At 41.1% G+C, this 23,562-nt stretch overlaps 1 protein-coding gene, 1 long non-coding RNA gene and 2 other non-coding genes across 4 annotated transcripts in view; 3 read left to right on the top strand and 1 right to left on the bottom strand.

The window, feature by feature from the left end:
* Nucleotides 1-11,437, top strand: part of LOC130118470 (zinc finger protein ZFAT-like) — a 37,242-nt gene extending 25,805 nt beyond the window's left edge. The window contains exons 17-25 of the mRNA XM_056286925.1: nucleotides 556-637; nucleotides 1,255-1,374; nucleotides 2,339-2,512; nucleotides 2,829-2,917; nucleotides 8,054-8,192; nucleotides 8,449-8,561; nucleotides 8,820-8,907; nucleotides 9,787-9,893; nucleotides 10,667-11,437. Of these exons, the coding sequence (XP_056142900.1) occupies nucleotides 556-637; nucleotides 1,255-1,374; nucleotides 2,339-2,512; nucleotides 2,829-2,917; nucleotides 8,054-8,192; nucleotides 8,449-8,561; nucleotides 8,820-8,907; nucleotides 9,787-9,893; nucleotides 10,667-10,864 (1,110 nt within the window). The 3' untranslated portion in view covers nucleotides 10,865-11,437. The remainder of the gene's footprint in view (nucleotides 1-555; nucleotides 638-1,254; nucleotides 1,375-2,338; nucleotides 2,513-2,828; nucleotides 2,918-8,053; nucleotides 8,193-8,448; nucleotides 8,562-8,819; nucleotides 8,908-9,786; nucleotides 9,894-10,666) is intronic.
* A 3,560-nt stretch (nucleotides 11,438-14,997) lies between these two features.
* LOC130117504 (uncharacterized) lies at nucleotides 14,998-17,815 on the bottom strand. Its single transcript, XR_008810686.1, has 4 exons — nucleotides 17,686-17,815; nucleotides 16,030-16,149; nucleotides 15,390-15,458; nucleotides 14,998-15,008 (listed from the first exon to the last, which is right to left on the bottom strand). It is a non-coding gene; the product is annotated as an uncharacterized LOC130117504 (long non-coding RNA).
* On the top strand, nucleotides 17,525-17,597 carry trnar-acg (transfer RNA arginine (anticodon ACG)). Its single transcript has one exon. It is a non-coding gene; the product is annotated as a tRNA-Arg (tRNA).
* Nucleotides 17,816-21,263: 3,448 nt separating the features above from the next.
* On the top strand, nucleotides 21,264-21,336 carry trnar-acg (transfer RNA arginine (anticodon ACG)). Its single transcript has one exon. It is a non-coding gene; the product is annotated as a tRNA-Arg (tRNA).
* The last annotated feature ends 2,226 nt before the right edge of the window (nucleotides 21,337-23,562 follow it).

The raw sequence follows: 23,562 nt of genomic DNA, 5'->3' as shown, positions 1-23,562 counted from the left end.
TTCAGTGAGACACAGGGTAGCAGATCTGGAAAAGTCCAGTTTTTTTTGTTTAAGAGCAGGAGTTCATCCATCTTGTTGGCCAGAGAGCTGACATTCGCCAGGTGGATTGACGGGAGCACGGTTCTAAATCCCCGCTGTCGCAATTCAGCAAGCAATCTGGCTCGCTTACCTCTTTGCCGACTTCATCGTAGTCCGCACAGGGCTGTACCAATTAAGACCTCAGCAAGACTTTTGTTAAAATGTTCAATTAAAGCCGGTAGAAAAGTCTGTTCAGTTTGTCCAGTGGACAGTCGGAGGCTTAAAAGTTCTTCCCTGTTGTATGTGATCAGTGAGTGGGCACTGGAAACTAAACAAAAAAACAAAAACAGAAAAAGTACAAGAGAGTGCAGAACCGAGGCTATGGTCTGCGGTGCTATCTTGATGACATTAAGCCCTAAACCTAGGAAAATTCTGCAGTTTTAGGGTAAATGGGTCCCAACCTCTCTCTGAGTCATGCACAAAATGACAGTGAAGTCACCAGGGATCATAATGTTTTTGTCTTCCTATCCTTTACAGGGGAAAAACGTGGCCTGTCCTGTCTGCCATCAGAACTACCCAGAATACAGACTCAAACACCACATCAAAACATCCCACCCTGGTAGTGAACATGCTGATACACCGACAACAAAATGCACTCTAACACAGTTGCTGTTTTTACTTTTGAAATCAATTTCAATCCTATCAGTTTGACTAGTTTGAGCCAAGCAGTTTGATTATGGAAAATCATCTCTAGAGTGGGCAAGGGTGGAACATCAGCACTAGGGCCTTAGCACAAAGCCAGACACTGTCAGTTGATCTTTGCAGTTTTCCATTGGGTGACATGTTGGTTTTGCAACTTTCCTCCATGACTGTTGCTAGGTAACTGGTGTTTCATTGTCAGCTTATTTTGGGTCATCTCACAATAGTGATAATAAACACAGCATCACATATTTACTGCCAACACTCTTACAGTCTGGCCAAATTCTGTTTCTGTTCAGGGACAATAGTCTATAATTTGTTTTGAATTTTTCAGACTTTCAAAAGATTTCACACCAGTTACAGATCTCACTCAATCTGTTGGCTTGTTGTCAGATCTTTTCATCTTTTCACAGTCACTTGCATATTCTGTTGAGGGTTTTTTTTTCCACATCACAAGCAATTTTTCCAAGGTTCTCATCTCTGTGCATTCATGTGTGTGTTTATGTGTTCCTCTGTGTGTGGGCATGTTTTAAACAGACTCAGGTACTGTGCAGGGTAAAGGGCTGATGGTGAAGCGGGCAGAGAAGTGTCCCTACTGTGACTCCTACTTCCTGAAGAACAGCAGTGACCTTCAGCAACACATCTGGGCACACCAAGGTGTACAGACATGCACCTACACACTCAAACCCTCCCTCATGTACAGCTATAGCAACAAAAATCTGGTAACACCAACGTACGCTCACACTGTGTTAAACTACTCTGTGAGAGCAGGGTAGTTTACACTGCAAGCTTTTTTTTTCTTCTTTTTTTTTAGTGTTAGCTATTAATTTCTCCCCTGCCTTGTACAATTGGAGGTGAGGTGAATTTTCCCCCTCAGTCTACTCTTTGTCCAGATTTAAGGATAATCTGTTTTTGTCAAATCCACTGTTGTAATTTCTCCATTTCTATTGTGATTACCTCCAAAAGCTGCTGTAAATTCTCACCAGAACAAAATGTATTCATGTCATCCACAAATAGAAAAACGTTTCAATATGTTTGATATCTTGCATATTTAAGTACAGAATGAACAGTTTTGGACCTAAAACCGACCCCTGGGGTACACCACAAGTAATATCCATGCATGACAATTTATGGTCACCTAGCTTTAAAAACTGCTGTCTGTTACTTAAATAGCTTCTTAGCCAATTCTGCACCGTCCCTCTGATACCATACCTTTCCAATTTATCTATTAATCTGTTCTCATCAGTAGTGTCAAAAGCTTTTTTTCGATCTATAAATATTCCCACAGCAAACGTTTTTGGTCTATGTAATTAGTTATTTCTTCAATTAATTCGATGAGCACCAGAGATGTCACTTCTAACAATGACGAATGAATTAAGAATTTTTAGCATTTTAACCCTTTTAAAACAATATGAATTTTTACTGTTTGTAAACAATTTGTTTCCCATGACCGTATGATCTTTTTAAACCTTTCTCAGAATTTTAATCTTATTACAGACCATGCGTTTACTGTCTTTATAAACTTGTAACAGACCCTTAGTATATCAGCCTTTTAACTCATCACATCTTTGTATTTGTGCGTGCGTGTGTGTGTGTGTGTGTGTGGTACATACATGCACAGGTTTGAAGCCATACCACTGCAATGTGTGCGACTATGCAGGTCGCAGTAAGAGTAACCTGAAGGCTCACATGAACCGCCACAGCACAGAGAGAAGCCACCTCTGTGACCTGTGTGGGAAAAAGTTCAAATCAAAAGTTACACTGAAAAGTCACCGACTCAGCCACACTGCTGAAGGTAGGTACATCCCGTTCTGGTAGCATCTCTTTGTTCTGCTTTGTCTTGTTGATTGTTAGGTCAGTATTCTCTTTAATCACATGTGGGCCCCGCTGGTGTGGTTGCTTTGTTGTTATCGTGACTGTTGCTGTTATTAGTGATTTTTTTAATTTATTGTGTTTTTGTTGTCTGAGCTAAGATGGCTCAAGTGATGAATATGTGAGGAAGAACAAAATGTGTTTCTTTGCAAACATACCATCATTGTTATAACTACAACCACCACCACCACCACAATAATTATCATCATAATAATGAGACGATATTGTGTGTTCCCCAGGAAAGCAGTTTCAGTGTTCAGAGTGTGACTATACCTGTGTCTCCAAACCTGCTCTCGTCAGACACATGGAGCAACATGCTGATTTTAAGGTTAGTGTACTTTCACAGCACATTACACTTCTATTCAGGGCAGTACACAGCCTTCTCGTTCACAGAAGCACTTTAGTCTGTTTCGTCCGTATGCAGGGATTTTGGGCAGATTAGCAGTGGAGCAAAAATTTTAAGTATTGGTAATTTAATAATATGAATAAGGGCCACATTTTGAATTGTTACTGCCCAGGCCAAATTCAGTCAGTTCAGCGGAGCATCAAAAAACTTGTAACAAAATTCAATAGGCAAAAGTAAAACGGCCACTTAAAGTGTTTTAAAAAGCTGGCACCTCAATTCTTGATTAAAGGGAGGATTCTCCAATTGTCAACCTTATCTTTGCTATCTGTGACAGGGATAGTGCATAAGAAAAACACCTGCAGTTATTCCTGATCGTTTCTGCATCTCTGGAGTGGCCGTGAAACTGGGTTGTTTTTTTTTTCCGGTCACCAAGTGACATAATGTGACATCATTTGGCGGCCAGAAAAACTAAAAACAGCCTAGCAGGGCTTACTGATATACTAAACACCCTGTTCAAAAAACATATCCGTGTTCTCTCTGCTAAGCTAAGCTCTCAAGATGTTTTGACAGCTAATGATGAGGAGCTCTGAAGAGAGAACATTCTCTCATATTCACATGAGATGATACCTTTTAATGTAGGGGAGTGGTGATAAAAAAAAGCATCCGTGGAGGGGCTTATGGGCTGAGAGAGAAATTGGGAGCTTGTGTCACAGACACAACTATGAACCTGTACATAGATATTTTAAAAAGTGGCTTTTTGGGATATTAAATTTATCTGAAATCTTTTGGAAGGATGCAAAGGTGCTCTCAATATACAGATTATTAAATGACTTTATGCCAAGATCAGACCACATGGAAAAAAGTTCCGTCTTCTAGAGAGGGAAGGAAGGCGTGATTTCTAAATAGGAGCCTGTAGTGAAAAGGTTTGTAATCTAAAGTGGCTTCTAAATTGATTCCAAATTTTGAGAGTTGTCTTGACTAAAATGTTCTTGCAGTATTCTGAGCAGGCTGAACCACTAGGGGTGTAAACCAAAACAGCCAGTGAAGATGGTATACAGGAAGATGTTTCCCTCAACCAAGTGGGAATATTATGCAAGCTATGTGCCCACAAACAATGCTGAAGTATGCAGAAGTTGGCTGCCCAATAATAAAAATTAAAATTTATTAGGGCCATACCCCCCACCAACCTCCTCGGTCTCTGCAGGTATACTTTGCGGATTCTTGAATTCATCCAAAATGAACCCTCAGATAATCCCGTCAAGTTTTTGAAAAAATGATTTTGGGCTCAAGATGGAATGCAATGAAATGGGAAGGAACATTTAGGCAGGATATTCATTTTAACTGAATTAATTTGACTAGCTAGAGATAAAGGGAGTAACGACCATCTCTCAAAGTCCTGCTGTATTCAAGTGAGGAGAGGGGTAAAATTATAGTGATTTGGACACCCAAGTATGTGAAAATGTCCAGAACTATTCTAAATGGTAATGTGTGAAGTGGGTATTTGCAAGTTGCAGCATTTAGAGAGAAGAGTTCACTCTTATTAAAATTCAGCTTATAGCCAGTGATGAGACCAAATGAGTTAAGAACAGAAAGCACATTATATATAATTATATCAGGCTTGGAAACATAGAAGAGCAAATCATCTGCATAAAGTGATACCCTCTGCTCAATGCTGTCCCTGGTCACACCTGTGATGTGAGGGTTAGATCGGAACGCAATAACGAGGGGCTCAATGGCTATGGCTAAGCACATGGGGGACATTAGGCATCCCTGTGTTGTGCCCCTAAAGAGAGGGAAGTAGTCCAAGTGGTTGTCATTCGTTCTAACATATGCAAATGGAGAGCTGTACAATAATTTGACCCAAGCAATAAACCTCTCGCCAAAGCCAAATTCCTCCAAAACATGGAAAATATAGCCCCACTCGACTCTATCGAAAGCCTTCTCGGCGTCTAAAGAGTTTACAATTCCGGGGTCCTTTGAGTTTGAGGGGTTGTACGTAACATTAAATAAGCATCTAATATTCGAAAAAGCGTGTCTGTTTTTAATTAAGCCTGTCTGATCAGGAGAAATTACAGATGGCAAGACGGTTTCCAAACATATAGCCAGTAGCTTGGCTAGTATTTTATAGTCCATGTAAAGTAAGCAAGAAAGGGGGTCTTTATTCTTTTTTAGTATTAATCAAATGGAGGCCCGTGACAAGGATGGAGGGGAAGAGGCGGTGTCCAATGAATAAGTGAGCATATTGGGGGCTATCTTAACCATAAACTTCCTGTAAAACTTGACCGGAAACTCATCTGGTCTGGGACACTTGGAGCACTGCATTGCACCTGCCGCTCATGAAATCTCCTCAATCGTTATTGTCTGCTCTAGTTGAAGCTTGGAAGCTGCATCAACGGTGGAGACAGTAAGACTGCTGAAAAATTAGTCGAAAACTGAGGGGTCAGCTAACTGTTTGGAAGTATAGCGAGAGGTATCGAAGCCCCTAAATTAATCATTAATTGTTTGAGGATCCGTCGTTTGAATTTGAGGAATTTGATGATTTGAGGATGTCTGGCGAAGTTAGTGTGAAAGTAATTTACTAGCCTTATCCCCAGACTCATAGTGAGGATGTTGTGATTTGAGTAGCATGTCTTCAGCTTGAACAGTTGACAAGTTATCAAACTCCACCTTTAAAAAAAGACAATCCTTGTACACCATTGGGGAAGGTGAAGTTGTATGTATATTATCCAACTGTAATATCTGAGTCATGAGCTTGGACAGTCTCTTTTTCCTCTTGTTTCCTATCAAAACTAGTATATGACATAATTTGCCCCCTAATGTAGGCCTTAAAGGTCTCCCAAAGAAGAGACAGTGAGACACGAGGTGTCTCATTTGTGGCTCTAAAAAGATCAATTTTAGCCGTCAGAAATGAGACAAATTTGTCATCAGACAACGAGCGTGGATTAAAACTTCAAGATGTGCAGGACTCATGTCCTCCACCTACTGCTAAATCTAAAGTCAGAGGGGCATGGTCTGATATGACAATAGAATTGTGAGAACTTGAACAAACAGAGGGTACGAATGAGTCTATTGTCTAGGAAAAAGTAATCAATGCGGGTGTAAGTATGATGGACAGGGGAGAAATATGTATGCTCCCTACCTGTGGGGTTAAAAAACACCAGGAGTCCGTAACAGAAAATTCCTGAAGAAAAGCTTAAATAACTTTAGAAGATTTAGATGGATTGCTAGGTTTACTGGGGGACTGATCTAAAGGAGCCCACCAACAGTTAACCCCCCGAGGACAAGAAGGTGTGAGAACATATCTGGAAGCTTAGAAAAAAAAGGGTGAAAGAAGTTAATTGTCACCCCAATTTGGTGCATATACGTTGGCAGGAATCAAGTGACAATAATATATCTACCATTGGTGTCTGAGATGACATTGGAGGAAACAAAAGGTACAGATTTATGCATTAGAATAGCAGCACCTCCAGCTTTGCTTTGGAAAGCAGAGTGATAAAATTGGCCAGCCCAGCCCTTCTGCAACCTAGAGTGGTCCAAGACCTTCAAGTGAGTCTCCTGCAAGAATGCAACCAAGCCCCATGCTCAAAGGGATCTGTGGATGCAATCCAAGAGGGGCATTTTATCCAGGTTTAGTATGTCCTGCAGAAGTTGAGAAATTAACTCTCTTGGGTGGTGACCCACCAAACCCTCTGGGATGCCCGCCAGATGAATGTTATTGCATCTTAACCTTCCCTCTAGGTCCTCATGTTTAGCTTGGAGCACTTTAAATTCACCTTTAAGAGTATTCACTGTGTTGCTAAGAATAGTTATCACTGCAGGTGGTAGCTCGAGAGCTTAAGGTCCTTTATGGCAGAGCCCTGTGAGTTTACTGTTGTCTGTAATGTAGCCATGGATGATTTTAGCTCATCTTTTATTAGAGTCATTTCTGAGCAGAGCGTTTTGGAAAATGTGTCAGTTTCTCAGTCCAGTTTATCATACATGTCCCGCTTCAGTCCTTCAAGTGCTTTGGTGAACGTTTCCAGGTTAAATGGCGTGCTCTGGTGATTACAAATCTCCTCCCCACTTAGTGAGTTGTTTTGCAAGGTTAACTGCTTAAGCAAAGTCGGGGTTCCACCGAGGCCCACCTCCTTTTAGGCCAAGTCTTGGAGATTTCTATCTTATCAATCATTTTAGCAATCTATCAGATGACCAAGGTTCTGTTTATACTTCTAAGAACACAGTCTGATAGAAATGTTCAGTTAACAGACCAGTTGTTAAAGTTCAATATTAAATATATTAAATATTAAATATATGTGACAATAGCGCTGTTAACGGCAGTGTTGGCTAGCGAACAATGTTAGCGGAAAGTGCTAACAGGGAAGTAGCGTCTTTATACCTGTCTTGTTTCACCCCGTTTATTGTAAAGTGAATGAGTATTAGAAAAGTGCTATATAAGTTTAATTTATTATATTATTATTATTATTATTTATTTAGCGTCACAATTTACTCACTTCTTTCTTCATTTTGGAGGGTGTCATCTGCAGGCTTCTTCGGTAGACTCTCAAAAGTGGTTTACAGCCATTAGCTGTCATTCGAAAGAGCAACGGGAATTAGTAGATACTAATAATGTACTTTAAGGCAGTATTTCCATAAAGTAAGGTAAAACTGTGCTTTAAATTTAAAAACTTTTGCCACTACTTTGCGGAGCTTCAGGAAACGTGTCCAGACTCCATTGCGTTCAACAATGCCCCAGAACATTTCTATCCTAATGGGAGTGGTCTCTTCCAGGATGACAATGCCCCCATATATAGGAGATAGGGGGGCAGCTGAATGGTTTGATGAGTATGAAAATGATGCAAATTATATGCTATGGCCTTCACAGTCACCAAATGTCAACCCAATTGAACACCTATGGGAGATACGTATTAGACAGTGCTCTCCACCACCGTTATCAAAACACCAACTGAGGGAATGTCTTTTGGAAGAATGGTGTTCCATTCCTCCAGTAGAGTTCAGAGATTTGTAGAATCTATGACAAGAAGCATTGAAGCTGTTCTGGAGGTGCGTGGTGGCCCAACACCTTACTAAAACCCTTTATGTTGGTTTTTCCTTTAATTTGCCACACGTCTGTATCTCTAGCCATTCCGTTGTGCCCACTGCCACTACTCCTGTAACATTGCTGGTCCCTTGAAGAGACACTACAGCAGGAAACACCCTGAACAAGAGTACCAGAACGCCGGACCAGGACTGCCCAACACAGATACTCTACAACAGCAAGGTCTTTCTGTCTGTACCTTTAAAGCCATATTTCACTTTGGGTGAGATAGTCATTGTTTGTTTTCTTTTTTAAAAAATAAATTATGTAGAATAATTTTTGTTTAATTTTACTATATTATAATATTGAGAGTTTTTAAAGTAAGTGTTTAACATGGGAGTATCAGGATAAAAATCTTGACAGCAGTGGACTTGGTGACAGACTGTGTGCAGGGCTACATTACTTAACTTTTATTATGCCTGCGTGTGTGTGTGTCTAGGCGGTATGAAGTGCCCTGTATGTGAGTTTGTTTATGGCACAAAGTGGGAACTGAATCGCCACCTGAAGAACAAACACAACCTGAAACTGATGGAGGGAAATCGCGCCTGGGAGGTAAACCCAAAAGACACAAACACACGTGCAAAAAGTACACATACTAGGTGCATGTACACACTCTGAATAACAGATTTGGAGAGACACACAGACATAACAACAAATAGGTGGCAAATGGCCTATTTGTTGGTTTGTTTCTGTTCATATCCCCATTTGTTTTTATAGCTGTATGAATGTATAACATTACAGTTTTCTTTGAGGAATTTTAAAACTATCGAGAAAGGTCAAAGACTGAAATTATATTGTATTTATATCAAGGTGGTGGAGACAGAAGAGTTTGTCTCTATGGAAGATGAGGAGCAACCAGCAGAGGCAGCTGTAGCAGCCCTGCAGGACACCAGCAATGGTAAAAAAAAAAAAGAAAAATAGAAATTATCTGCACAATACTTAAATGAACTGGCAAATCAACTGCAGGGAGTAATAGCAGTAATATGAGACAAAAACAACAAGAAACTGGAAATTGTATACAATAGCAATATTGGTAGTTGACAAAAGGACCAACTGGCTGGCTTGATGAGGTAACTGCAGCAGTGCTACCGGACAACAGAAAGAATAGTATGGTACCAGAATAACTAAATTACTAACTTGCCTAGCTCTACCAGGAACCACCGGTTTTGTTTTTTTCCAACAACAGTGCTAAAAAGATACTTGGGGCAAGTTCTGGTAAATTTTTCATTTGCATTCATTCATTTGGCAGATGCTTTCATCCAGAGCGACTCCCAAGAAAGTCAGTAATGAACAGGCGAATTCGAATGTTACTGACTGGCATCATAGAGCACAAAATAATAATAATTTGAGACCCAAAAGACCATGTCATGTCAAGAGCATTAGTGTAAGTGTTTCTTACATCACCAAGAGATGGAGAATCGTAAAATCAAAGTACAAAGTAGAATATCAGTATAACAGGCATATTATCTTCATAAGAGCACAAAATGTCAAATGCAGATAGAAAGAAGATGGCAGTAGATACCAATAATAATAATTTAAGTAAGTAAGGGCACACAAGTAGCAATTGATGCCAATAGTGGTATTAGATGAGTGATACTAGCTGCAAAGTGCCACCAGAAAAGAAAATGCCAGTGCTGTTTGCATGCTTTTGATATTGCTGAGTAATGTAGTATGTGACTGGTCAAACAGAGCATACTATGTCATGTTGTAGTATCGTATGTTGTATAGTATGCCAGTAACAAACATATTAGTTTGTGTGTTTTGTGTTGTGTTGCAGGGGCAGTGAATATTCTCCAGCAGATTATCGAACTCAGTTCAGAGAGCAAAGACGCTATCACATCTGTTGTCACCATGGCTCCTGGCACTGTGACCGTGGTGGAGCAGGTATAAACATCAATACAGTTTACTTTTAAACACGCATAAAAGGCACATCCTTTAGGAAATGCATTACAAATTTATTAACAAACCATTATATACAGGGTTAGAATGCTTATAGGAGTTAAAAATATGACAGACTGTACCATGGCGTTGAATATGACATGTATTGTAAAATACAACGGTGTTAGAGAACAGCCTTTTAGATAGTGGTTTTCTAAATGAGGGGTTAGGATAGTATGACCACCTAATTAGTTAGGGACTACATTTGGTTCATATGCAAGTATGTTTAACACATTTCTGATTTATTGAATTTGAAAGGTTGAATAGAAAAAGCATAATTAAATAATAGGTTTACCCAGCGCTGAACTCAATGAAAATGGAAAAAAGAAAAACTGAATAAAATACTCAATATTAAACTCAAAAGTTCCTATACTTGAGGGAGATTTGTTTTTTTTTTTTGCTGGTCACGACTAATTACACAATATGTAAAGACTGAAATTTATTTATAGATTAAACAATGTCACAGCTGAAAGACGACATGTTTTTCCAAGTATCCGTAGGTATTCAGGGCGGCTTTTTAGTTGCATCATTCTATTTGAATACGTAACTTGTTCATCCATCCATCCATTATTTTATGAAATAATAGGGATTAGAGTGATTGCACATTTACGGAATGTTCGCACATTTACTCGGCTGGTCAGGACCCTGTCTCAGTTTGATGCTGAACATGCTGAAATGACGACACAGTTCGGTCAGCTGAGTTGTGACTGTTTTGGCAGGTGGCTAATGAGAAGGATCCTGGCAGCGGCAGCGACCAGCTGATGGTGGTCGATGGTGAGGAGGGTGCCACCGCAAATCAGCTGATGGTTGTTGAGGAGACCGAGGGCCTGGAGGCCCTGACAGTCTTCACTCAGGGAGAGAGCACTCACCACTACATTGTCTATGTCCAGGAACAAACTGTAGAAGTTGACTCGTAATTGGGATTGTTATTCGCTGTAAGACTGTGGAGCACCATGAGTATCACTGCAATCTGTAAACGCTGTCTGGTACAGCATATACCCTCCGTCATCGCGTGGCTTTACTTGTCATCAACTGTTTTACTGAACCAACATCTGAAAGGCTACTTTTTTCTTTAAAATAAATTTGTTGGGACTGTATTTTGATAATATTGTACTGTTAAAAGATATTTATTTTACACTTTGCAGACCTACAGAAGACAAAGGGCGATGTATCTAGCTAATGCCGAGGACAGATAGTTGGCTTGGCTAGCTATGAATATGCGGTGCACACTACATCGCTCATTCAAATGGGCATGTTTCTGCACACTCAAATATTCATCACATTTACAACTAGAAAAAGCAATTTGTGGTCACATCAAAGCAAATTACCCTGATTTTATTTTTACTAATTGTGCCCATTTTCCCTAAATGTCAAAGCATAAAGGTAAAATAACCAAAGAAATCTTGTTTTTTATTAATCATTTACTGCTTTCATCTGAATTAAATTAACCCAAACCAACCCTAAATAATCTTGGGGGGGGGGTTATAAAATAAAATTCACCATTTAATCTTGTTTGTTATGACTGTCTTTTTAATGAAAAACAAACACTCATGTAATTATTGGATGCCAAGCAGTTATAACTTTGTCAATTTAGAATCAAGGCTGACAGACACTTTGATCAGGTTTGAATCATTAGCAAAGTCAAACTTTGATGTCATGACAGACTGGAGGAGCAACAAAGTATCTTTCCTCAAGATATTTTTTCTCCAAGCACAACCACATGTCAGAGCGGTCATTCCAAATGTGACTGTAATAAAAGAAACAACTAAATGAAATGAAAGATGACAAAGTATCTTTCCTCAAGATATTTTTTCTCCAAGCACAACCACATGTCAGAGCGGTCATTCCAAATGTGACTGTAATAAAAGAAACAACTAAATGAAATGAAAGATGAGGCTTCATTAAAAAGTATGCTGACAATAGGTCATGTTGACCGGATGATTAAACAAGCATTTGAAAATTTTAGACTTTTACTGAAACAATATGGCCAGTTAGTGCGTATGAACCAGGATATCTGCTTTTGTCTTGTTCAGGGCTTTTATTTCAAGCAGCCCATACTAGGAGACGATATGACAAAGTTCAGGCATTTGTATGAAAGGGACGTTTAGAGAGTTACTTCCTGGATGCTCTGCACAATTTATTTATCGCACAGTTCATGAAAAGGCACTCAGTCTAAGTTCACGTGTCATTGCCACTCATGATTCTGCTCACCTAACAATGCCCTAAACTGCCTGTTAGCCCGTATGCCATATTTAAAAACACAGTCAATGATCATTAGTTTGCTTTCTTCAGTTACTCGGTAATGTGAATAAATGTGCGGCCCTGGAGTTTCATTTTTTTATGTGACCCTCATTGAGTTAGCTTTGCCATAACATGCCAAACACACTGTATGGCAAAGTTGCATCTTTTATTTCATGTTTTTATGATAAATGTGTTAAATAATGAACTGGGGAGGATGGGAATAAAGTTAACCATAGACTTGAAGAGGCAAAGACTCTGGGAAACATACACAACAGTAGAGAGAGATTAATTTCTCTGCTGGCTAGTTCTGTATAACAATGTGATCCACCAAGGGCAGTCATTAATGGGTTGTCTGTGTGAGGGATGAACTATAAGCAGCCAACCTGCATTTTCCCCAAGAATTAAATTAAAAAGAACCCAAAACAGTAAATAGTATTCAGAAATAAATGGAAAAAATGTACAGTGAAATATCTTTTCTTGTTTGCCTTATTTTTTTAAACTTGGACTTAAGCCACTGTTTTTTTTCCTATGCAGTCCGTGCGTTTGCAGACATCACAACCACGAAATAATGATTTCAGGGAAGTTACCCTGATCCACACACACACACACACACACACACACACACACACACACACACACACACACACACACACACACACACACACACACACACACACACACACACACACACACACACACGGGGCCCATGATCAGAAGCAACCCAACCAGACCAAGGTAGTTGACGAGGAATTTTTATTTTTGAAATTTTTTTTCTGTTTTCAATTTTCTGTGATTTTATCAATAAAGAACATTCATCATCATCCGGTCACGTGTCCTCAGATGGAAAGAACCTTAAATTGCATAAAATACGATGAGCTAAAAATATTACTATTAACATTATGCTACTGCTGCAGCCTCAAAAAAATAAACTAAAAACTACTTTTATAAAAGATTTGCATTAATTCATTACGGTACTTTCTTTAGTAAAGACAACATATTTATTGAGTCTACAACTTCTTCTTTCGGCTTGTTCCCTGTTTCCCAGGGGTCGCCACAGCGGATTTGATCATTTCTATTGGTTCCCTGCCGATCCGGGGGGCGCCCCGACCGACCAGATGGACCAGATGGTGGACAGAATTCCACTGCAGAAATTTTTGCTGTTCGAAGGGGGCAGGGTTTCCAAACGAAACATAACTTCTTCATTCGTCCTGACTGAAACTTTACATCCATCCATCCATCTATTAACCAGACTGCTTACGCTGCTGTCAGGGTCGCGGGGATGCTGGAGCCTATCCCAGCAGTCATTGGGCGGCAGGCGGGGAGACACCCTGGACAGGCCGCCAGGCCATCACAGGGCTAATTAGGGTGTGTAGGGTGTAAATGTGATCTGTAGTGCGGTGATGTGGTAGAAAGGCAATCTGACCCTTGCTCAGAATAAAAAAATAAAATATACTACTACTAATGATAATAATATATCCAAAGAAAAGTTTGACATTCCTGATGTTCTTGTCTTCTCCTCAGTCTTTATACCTTTGCATAACCCATATGAAGTAAGAGACTAAGCCGCTGTTAGCTCGCTGAAGTATTAGCTTCTGATGGCTCAACAATGCTTCGCAACAGTGTTCTTAAAACACAAACGTGGTTCTTTACCACTCGAATGGGTTGAAAGTAAGGTTGACACTTAGGAACTGCAGCTTTGAGCCCTTATAAGGGAACTGTTACAGACTGCACCCATCAAATTAAAAGAATTCCTCTTTTTTTCTGTTTTCAATTCAGTCATGTAGAGGTCATGACTGAAATTTGATCAGCGAAGTAACATAAATGAATCGTCATTCATACGAAATTTATTTTTGGAAATTGTACAACGCCACCTCTCCCCTTTTTTCAGTGTACTTGAGTGTGACTGATCCCATGAAACTGTATGCCATTACGTGCTTGTATGTATATGTGGCACTGTATGTTTGAAATGACAAGGACATAGTAGCCCCCTAATTTTTGAACTCAGTGAAAACTAAGGTCTCAAAAACATAACTACCTTGTCACTTACCTGTATTAGTCTGTTATCTGGTCCTTTATTGGGATTTGTGGTTATTTTATTCATGTTAAGCACAGCGTTGTCAGCAGAGGGCGCTCTGCGCATTGTACTAGGCATCAGTAAAGGGGGAGCCGATGAGTGAGTTCAAATGTGCATACGGCAGAAAGCGCTTCTGACCTGAACTGTATTTTCAACTTTTCCAACAGGGAAGCCGACTATAAACAGAACCAGGTAGTAGTAGACAATGGTAGTATATTTGATTAAGACTTTAGTTTGTAACTAACCGCAACATGCAGAGACATTGAATTTGACCGTAGCTGATGACTATTGTTTAGTTTCTGTGATTAAAGATTAAGAGAAAGAATAAAGAAGTGTGCTAGCTAAACTAAGAGACAGTTGGTACCTTTCTGCATTAGCTTAAGTCAGTCGAGTTAGCAGTTTTATGTTTAGGGGATTTATGTTTGGCGGCGCAGTGGTTAGCGCGGTCGCCTCACAGCAAAAAGGTCCTGGGTTCGAGCCCCGGGGTAGTCCAACCTTGGTGGGTCATCCCGGGTCGTCCTCTGTGTGGAGTTTGCATGTTGTCCCCATGTCTGCGGGGGTTTCCTCTGGGGCTCCGGTTTCCTCCCACAGTCCAAAGACATGCAAGTCAGGTGAATTGGCCATACTAAATTGCCCCTAGGTACGAGCGTGTGTGTGTGTATCTCGGCCCTGTGATGGCCTGGCGGCCTGTCCAGGGTGTCTCCCCGCCTGCTGCCCAATGACTGCTGGAATAGGCGCCAGCATCCCTGAGAACAGGATAAGCAGTTCAGCTAATGGATGGATGGATGAATGGATTTATGTTTGGTAAACTGTGAATGATGCTGCATTAAAGGCATGTTCATAGCAATGTAGTTGAGTAACGTATCAAGCAGACTGGAGAGCTAACGATTACATGGGTCAATATGCTAATGTTACAGCCTATGTTATTCTTATGCCATCTCTCCAAAGTTATTGAGTTGAAAATATGTTTCAAGGTATAAAAATGGGAATAAGACAAGTTAATGCCATTGTAAACACGAAAGCAATATTAAAATACTACCTATTACTTACCAGATATTTTCATGTAAACTGTTGATTACTGTCGATACCTGAAAGGAGAATGATTCTATAGCTAAACTGTCACTTACCTGTAATTCTCCGATTCCTGGAAGAAAGATGAAATTGAGGATTTGCTGAAGATGTCGAACAGAGAAACCCTGCGAAAAGAGAATCCAGATCAGTATAGGTAATAAAGGTGTTTATGGCATTCTTTATGAATTGTCAATGGCATTTATGTTCATTATTATTAGTGATATCTGGTTAGAGTGGGAAGGAATGGAGTAATATGTGGAAATTGTCCAGGCCAGTAAAGTAGCAGCCGTCAGTACATGGTGAGTGAGTTCAAATATGCATAGGACAGACAGCGCTGCTGACCTGAATTGTATTTTCATATTTTCCCAACAGATTCCCAACAAAAATTAAACGTGTTGCACCAGAGTGTGCTTCACATCATTCTTGTCCATGTAACATATGTTTATACATTTAAATGTGTGATTGTGTGTACATGCATACTATAAATACTGGTAGATATATTTTCTAACATGAACTTGTGATGTTTGTATGACTAAACATCTGTTTGGTGTAAAAGATGAATGTGATGACCTCATTGTTCCCTTGTTAAACTTCTAAAAAGTAGATAAAAAAGAAAAGATTATCGTCAGTACTACTGATGGGCCAGCAAATTTTGTAGTAATTAATATTGTATGTGTTAAATAAGTATAAACATACGTGTCACATGTGCATCCTCCAACCTAGTTCCCTCTGCCAGCAGTGTGCCATCATCCAGCTCAGTGGACACAGAGGGGTGGGCCAAGGTGGGTGATGGCCGTCCGTGTGCCTGGTTCAAAGCTTAAAAAAAAGAAAAGCAGGAGAAGCAGATAAACATCATGGGTATTAAATATTAATGAATACTAAACATAAAACATGTGTTATTCAAATAAATGTTTGCTTACAGGGTTTAGCTTTGGGGAGGGGGGGGGACAGCCTTTTTATAGTCTTGGTTAGGCTTTTCTGGTTAGGCAACTTCCCAACCAAGAGCCACAGGTTATTCATTAAAAATACATATATATTTGCCAATTTATTTGCATTGACAACAGCCAGGGGGCACGGTGGCGCAGTGGTTAGCACGGTCGCCATACAGCAAGAAGGTCCTGGGTTCGACCTCGGGGTAGCCCAACCTTGGGGTCGTCCCGGGTCATCCTCTGTGTGGAGTTTGCATGTTCTCCCCGTGTCTACGTGGGTTTCCTCCGGGTGTTCCAGTTTGCTGCTACAGTCCAAAGACATGTAGGTCAGGTGAATCGGCTATACTAAATTGTCCCTAGGTGTGAATGTGTGTGTGTGTGTGTGTGTGTGTGTGTGTGTGTGTCGGCCCTGTGATGGACTCACGGCCTGTACAGAGTCACCGTCTAGCCCTACCTTATTTAAAGAGAAGCTCACATCGACAACCTTTCTGGGATGCAAACAGGTTGAATCCAGGTCCTTCTTGCTGTGAGGTGACCGCGCTAACTGCACCACCGTGTCGCCCCAATCCAAATACGGAGTTGGCAAAGTTTTACATATATGCCCTTCGTGACACAACCAATAACCCCATGGACGGGGGCACAGGTAAAGCACTGGATGCCATCTGTCGCCAGGAGCAACCACACTTTATGGTAAAATTACATTCATAATCTGTTCCATATAAAAGCCATAATAAAACTGAACTGAGCCAGCACTGATATATACATCTCAGACACTAGCAGAGAGGATTTTGGCCAGCTGCACTACAGCGTTATTCTGACACACTGGGTTGACGCTATCCTAGATTTTTGCCAAATAGTTGCCCAATTTTTGAAAACTGGATCTGATTTGGCCCTGGTGTCTGACGTGAGATCTTGTTTTACATGACCTAGGTGAATCGACTGTACTAAAGTGTGTGTGTGTGTGTGATGGCCTGGCGGCCTGTCCAGGGTGTCTCCCCGCCTGCCCCCAAATGACTAGTGGGATAGGCTCCAGCGTCCCCGAGAGCAGGATAAGCGGCTTGGATAATGGATGGAAGATGTATTTTGTGTTTGTCTTGTGACTATTCAGTGCTGTTGCTGCTCTTAAATTCCACCAAAATTTAAAACAATCTGTTCTAAAGGTTTTTTTTAAACAATAATTTTCTCATATTTATTGTAAATGATAGGGAGGTTTTTAACCCTGTTGGCCAATTTATACCAGCCCTCCCTCTTTCTTGCTATATGGGCCAGTGGCGCAATGGATAACGCGTCTGACTACGGATCAGAAGATTCTAGGTTCGACTCCTGGCTGGCTCGAATCTTTTCATGGTGGAAAATCTGACTGAACACGAATGGTGACAGTAATGACTGAAACATATTCGTTTTATGATGCTTACTGACTTACATATGGGGACAATTTGTCTTCCGTCCATGATGTTTTGTTTTTCTTTCGTATGTTCTGGAAACAGTGATTTCTAGCCACTAATTCATCTACAATTGTTCTAGTCGTATAGTTGTATGAGAATCAAGTTTCTTGACCATGCAAGTTTGCATATACATGCAAGGATAGTGTTAGTATTTAACATAGTTGTATGTATATAAGAAAAATACTCCTCTATCAAGAATGGGAATTTTCACTGGTTGAAGTTAAATCGGAAACTGAATTATGACTATCACAGAAGTTGAATAAGTTCATCTGGACACAACGTTACGTTATGAGATTCCTTGCCACCCGTCAGTCGAGCTAACTCTTGGTAGTGACCGCCAGTCGCCTCCCCATCCACTACCACAAATCTACCAAGAATCGCGTGCTCCGGCCAATCAGCGCTCGTATCGCTACCACGATTTCAACCGGTGCAGTTACGCTCTGGGCCCCGTTCGTCCTTCCTACACTTTGCTTATCTCCGGCTTTTTCTCCGTGTTGACGTTAACTTTCTACACAGTTTTTCCGTCGATTTACCCCCCGTGTCTACTTTCTTTTCAAAATAAAAGCTCTTTCGTGTTCACAGGAAACAACAAAATAAAAGATTATAACAAATCCATCTTTCCATCCATTACCCGAACCGCTTATATCCTGCTCTCAGGGTCGCGGGGATGCTGTTGCCTATCCCAGCAGTCATTGGGCGGCAGGCGGGGGAGACAGCCTGGACAGGCCGCTAGGAGATCACAGGGCCGACACACACACACACACACACAAACACACACACACACATTTAGTACGGTCGAGTCACCTGACCTGCATGTCTTTGGCCTGTGGGAGGAAACGGGAGCACTCGGAGGAAACCCACGCAGAACATGAAAACGCCACACGGAGGACTTTTGATTTTGGGACGTTCTCACAAAATTCAATGGGGTTTTGTATTTGTTATGCTCTATGGTCATGAGCTTTGGGTAGTGACCGAAAGGGTGAGATCGCGGTTACAAGCGGCTGAGATGGGTTTCCTCCGTGGGGTGTCTGGGCTCAGCCTTGGAGACAGGGTGAGTAGCTCGGACATCCGGAGGGAGCTCGGAGTAGAGCCGCTGCTCCTTCGCGTCGAAAGGAGCCAGTTGAGGTGGTTCGGGCATCTGATTGGACCAATAACAAAACTCAAAAGCGATTTCCCCAATGGGCAATCAGTCCACTGCCTGGCCCACCGCCTAGAACTCGCAGTCCACGATTCTTTAAAATCCACTATGGGATATAATAATTTCGAATTTATCATTTCAAAGCTTTATGCACTTTATCACCAATCCCCAAAGTGCGCAAGGTTACTGAAAGAAGCTGTAGCCGAATTGAATGTGCACATTTTGAAAATTGGGCAGGTTTTTGCGATCCGTCGGTTGTCAGGAAGTTTTAACACGGACAGTGCCATGTTTTTGTGAAAGATTTGGCGTCAATGAAAGACGTACTGCGTGAACTGCAGGGTCTGTCCCTAAAACTCCAGAGAAGAGAGACAAGCTTAACTGATTTCAGTAGCCATATCCAGCATAGTGTAACGTGCATAGATGAGTAGACACGTTGGTCGTTGACTAACAGGTCGGATCCTTTAGTCGGCTGGTTAACGTTCTCGCTTGCGGAGTGAGAGATACGGGTTCGCGTCCCGGCTGTGGCGGTCCCGGGCTGCCCTCTTAATTCGCTACAATACAATGGATGTGTTGAAAGCCACGAAACTGAACGGTGGGGAAATCCACGCGGAACAGCACCTTTCAACTGGCCTGTTCAAAGGTGTTATTTCGACAGAGACTATGGAGTAGATAAACAAAACCGGCTGTAGCTTTACCAGTCAGTGAGCGACAGTCTTGCCAGACGCATGCAGATTCTGAGCTTGTCCGGTTACTGAAGCCACTGGATACGTGTTTCTGGCGCAATTCTGTATGGCGTGCACGACCTGGCCAAACTGCTGCGTGAACCGACGAGAGAGGCAGTGGACGAATATGGTGACTGGAAGTTGCAAGGAATAGAAGGGGAAATCATGAACAGACTCGTGGTTGCGACTAAAACCTACCTCCCCACTTCGGCAGAATGTGAAAGGGGAGTTTTCAGCCCTTAACGACACAGACAGAAAGTCCTCCAATCGACCGAAGATCCCCGTAAATCCGTACCCTTTCTGGACATCAATGGGCCTCCACCGGACAAATTCGACACTATCCCATTCGCGAAGTGCTGGATCAAGGCTGGCCGACGTTCGTCTAATTCATGGAAGACAGGACCACAACAACAGAGCGCTGCCATCAGGCCATTGTAGTCTGTTTTATTCTAACTCTTCTAGCTCTAATAATTGCATAACAAAGTCTGTCTATGTAACCATTAAGTAGAGTCGCAGCCCATAGCACAGGGGTGGGTAATCTTATCCAGAAAAAGCTGGTGTGGGTGCAGGTTTTTGTTCCAGCTAAGCACTTACACACCTGATCCCACTAATCAACCAGTAGAGTCTTTGCTGAGGAACTTGATTAGGAGACACAGGTGTGTAACTGCTTGGTTGGAACAAAGACCTGCACCCACAGTGCCCTTTCTGGATAAGATTGCCCATATCAGTGTTTGGCTTCCTCCTAGTGGCTGAAAGGGAAATGCAGTGAACACAACAGATAAAGCCGATATCAGTGTGACCGACATGTCAGTAAAGCGATGCTTGAATTCTGTCTCTGTCCGAGATTTTAATAATTCTTGCTTTTCCAGAATCTTTGATTTTGAGGTCAGGCCTTATGTTTTCTTAAATGTTCTGATGAAATACGTATGTAGGGGGGTCTCTGTGTGTGTGAGTGAATGTAAGAGAAATATGTGAAAATAACATTTCTAATTACCTTGTGTGAAATGACTAATAAAGTTCTATTCTATTATATTCATAAGAAGCTGCAACCTTTTTTCTATTATTATAATTTTTTTTATTATTATTATCACAATAATGGCATATGTGCTATATGTTATTTTTATGCTGATCAGCCACTTCAATACGTGACATGTACGTCCATTCAATTTTTGAAATTATTGTTATTTGGGGGGGGGGGCACCGGACATAGCACTGTAATTCGAACACTGCTTGTGGGATTCATAAAATATTATAAGTATTTACTACTATATGAATGTTGCTGCTACTGTTACTACAGCTACTGACTACCACTCGTCATTGTTTATTACCGTTCGAAACGTCTTTGTTATTCATTTTGACAATACGGACGCATGGTATTCAGATTACGTTCGTAACGATTTATGACCGAACGGGGATTCGACACGCTGGTCTCGGGTTGTATTTCCGGTGATTCTTGGTAGCACGGAAGTACGTCGACGTAAAAACGGCGTCGAAAGTTGACGGTAACACGGAGACATACACGGCGACAAGCAAGGTGTAAAAAGGACGAACGGGAAGCGCATAACGTTGAACTCTTGGTGACGATACGAGCGCTGATTGGCCGGAGCACACAAGTACGGGCAGAGTTGTGGTAGAAGGCGGGAACGCGATTGGCTCTAACCGGCAAGATTTAACTCGGCTGACGTAGACAAGCATCGGGCCAGTGGCGCAATGGATAACGCGTCTGACTACGGATCAGAAGATTCTAGGTTCGACTCCTGGCTGGCTCGAAACTTTTCATGGTGGAATATCTGATCGAACACGAGTGGTGACAGTAATAACTGAAACATAACCGTTTTATGATACTTACTCGCTAACTTGGGACAAATTGTCTTCTGTCCGTGATTTTATTTTATTCATTTTATTGGTATGTTCTGGAAACAACGCAATTCCTAGCCACTAATTCATCTACAATTGTTCTAGTCGTATAGTTGAATGTATGAGAATCAGAATCAAGTTTACTGGCCATGTAAGTTTGCACATACACGGATAGTGTAAGTATATAACGTAGTTATATGTATATAAGAAAATGCTCTTATCAAGAACGGGAATTTTCACTGGTTAAAACTGGTTAAATCAGAAACTGAATTACAACTGTCACAGAAGGTTGAATCAGTTCATCTGGATACAACGTTTTTTTTAATAAATAAACAGGGTAGCAAAATTATATGGATTTATAAGATTAAAAGAAAATGTGATGAGGGGGATGCCATATAGTGTCCAGGTGGCGACCACCATCACCATGGAGACCTGGGAGGAGGACAGACTGCACGTGCACACAAGGAAGACTCACATCACACCACTCACCCACACACGCACCTCCATCAAACCCAGTAGCTCGTGTCTATTGTGCCTCAAATAATAAAGTACAGTGACCTGAAGATCCACTCCGTCTTGTGTCCTGGCCGACACCCAAGGGCGAACGTCAACTAATCAGTGCGACAACCAGTCCTGGACAGTCCCTGCACAATATTTACAACAAAATATTTAGTACAAAAATATTTAGTACAACAAAAGTGACAAATTCAGTCTGAAGATGTCACTTAGTTGAGTGATGAAACGTATCCAGATGAACTGATTAAACCTTCTGTGATTTTCTTACCTGGATTATTGAGCATGCATCAGGAATTATAACTAGTTATGATTCGGTTTCTGATATCAAACATGGGTATTCTAACAAGTGAACATTTACATTTTTATACTAAAAGCTAAAACGGTTTGCCATGGCTTTAGCCACCAGACCCAGCTCCTGGCAACATAAAAAAACCCCAATATATGCAATTATATATGTAATATACAATATATGCTGTTTGTAGACTAAATGGTTCAAAAGCGTCCATTGTGTGTGTGTGTGTGAGAGAGCAACGGATGATCCCCTGTAGCAGCACCTAACCGGAGCAGCCAAAGACACACACACACACACACACACACACACACACACACACACACACACACAGAGAGAGAGAGCAACGGATGATCCCCTGTAGCAGCACCTAACCGGAGCAGCCAAAGACACACACACACACACACACACACACACACACACACACACACACACACACACTATATGAATCACTACTAGATGACAAAGTGGATCCATCTGTTAATGTAGTGTTTGTGTAGCAATTTTAGTCTCTTGCATATTGTAGCGAATTCGATCCGTGCACGTTACAATATAATCACAAATGGACCAGTTTGATATAAAAATGTTGGACTTTGAAATAATTTATTTTTGAAGAATGTCTCATCTAAGTCTACATCTGACAGTGGAATACTCTTTGAGGGGATATTAGACTTGAGTCTTTTTGTTGACTTATTATAAGTAAGTCACAAATAACAATTATGGCAAGAGAAGGCGCGTGTGAAATTGACATTTCTCACTGCCAATCCTAAATATCAACATGACCAAGTAAGTAAGTAAATGTGAGCGTATATTAATTTGATAACAACACAGCAGACTTTTAGAAACGTTTTACTTTCTGAAACAAAACAGACCTAATAACAATGGAGGTATATAGCCTGGGGGGAACTTTCTCGGTTGCCTTGGAAACGCATCGACTACATCCACAAATCCGAGTAAGAGCTAAAAACAACATACTTTCCATGAAACAGACACTTTGCATCGAATTCAGCAACTTTAGAAATTCTAGTAGCCTATCAACATAACAAAGTCAACACTTGGTGTGTGTGTGTGTGTGTGTGTGTGTGTGTGTGTGTGTGTGTGTGTGTGCGCGCAGGCATGTGTGTGTGTCCTGAGATCAGACAGGCGTTGCCAAAGGGAACATTTCGCAGTTAACCTCTAGTGAGAAAGATGCCTGTGTTCAAACATTCTCATTTCAAATAATGAACGTGTTGCGTTAATGTATATGAGAGGTTAATTACGATGTTGAGCTTGTGTGTAGGTCAGAAAAGTAAAGATCTGAGCCCATCTATTCACTGTAAGTGGAAAAACAAAA

The sequence above is a fragment of the Lampris incognitus genome, chromosome 9, assembly GCF_029633865.1.
Source record: "Lampris incognitus isolate fLamInc1 chromosome 9, fLamInc1.hap2, whole genome shotgun sequence".
Taxonomy (NCBI): Eukaryota; Metazoa; Chordata; class Actinopteri; order Lampriformes; family Lampridae; genus Lampris; species Lampris incognitus.
This window is presented reverse-complemented; position numbering and strand designations above follow the sequence as displayed.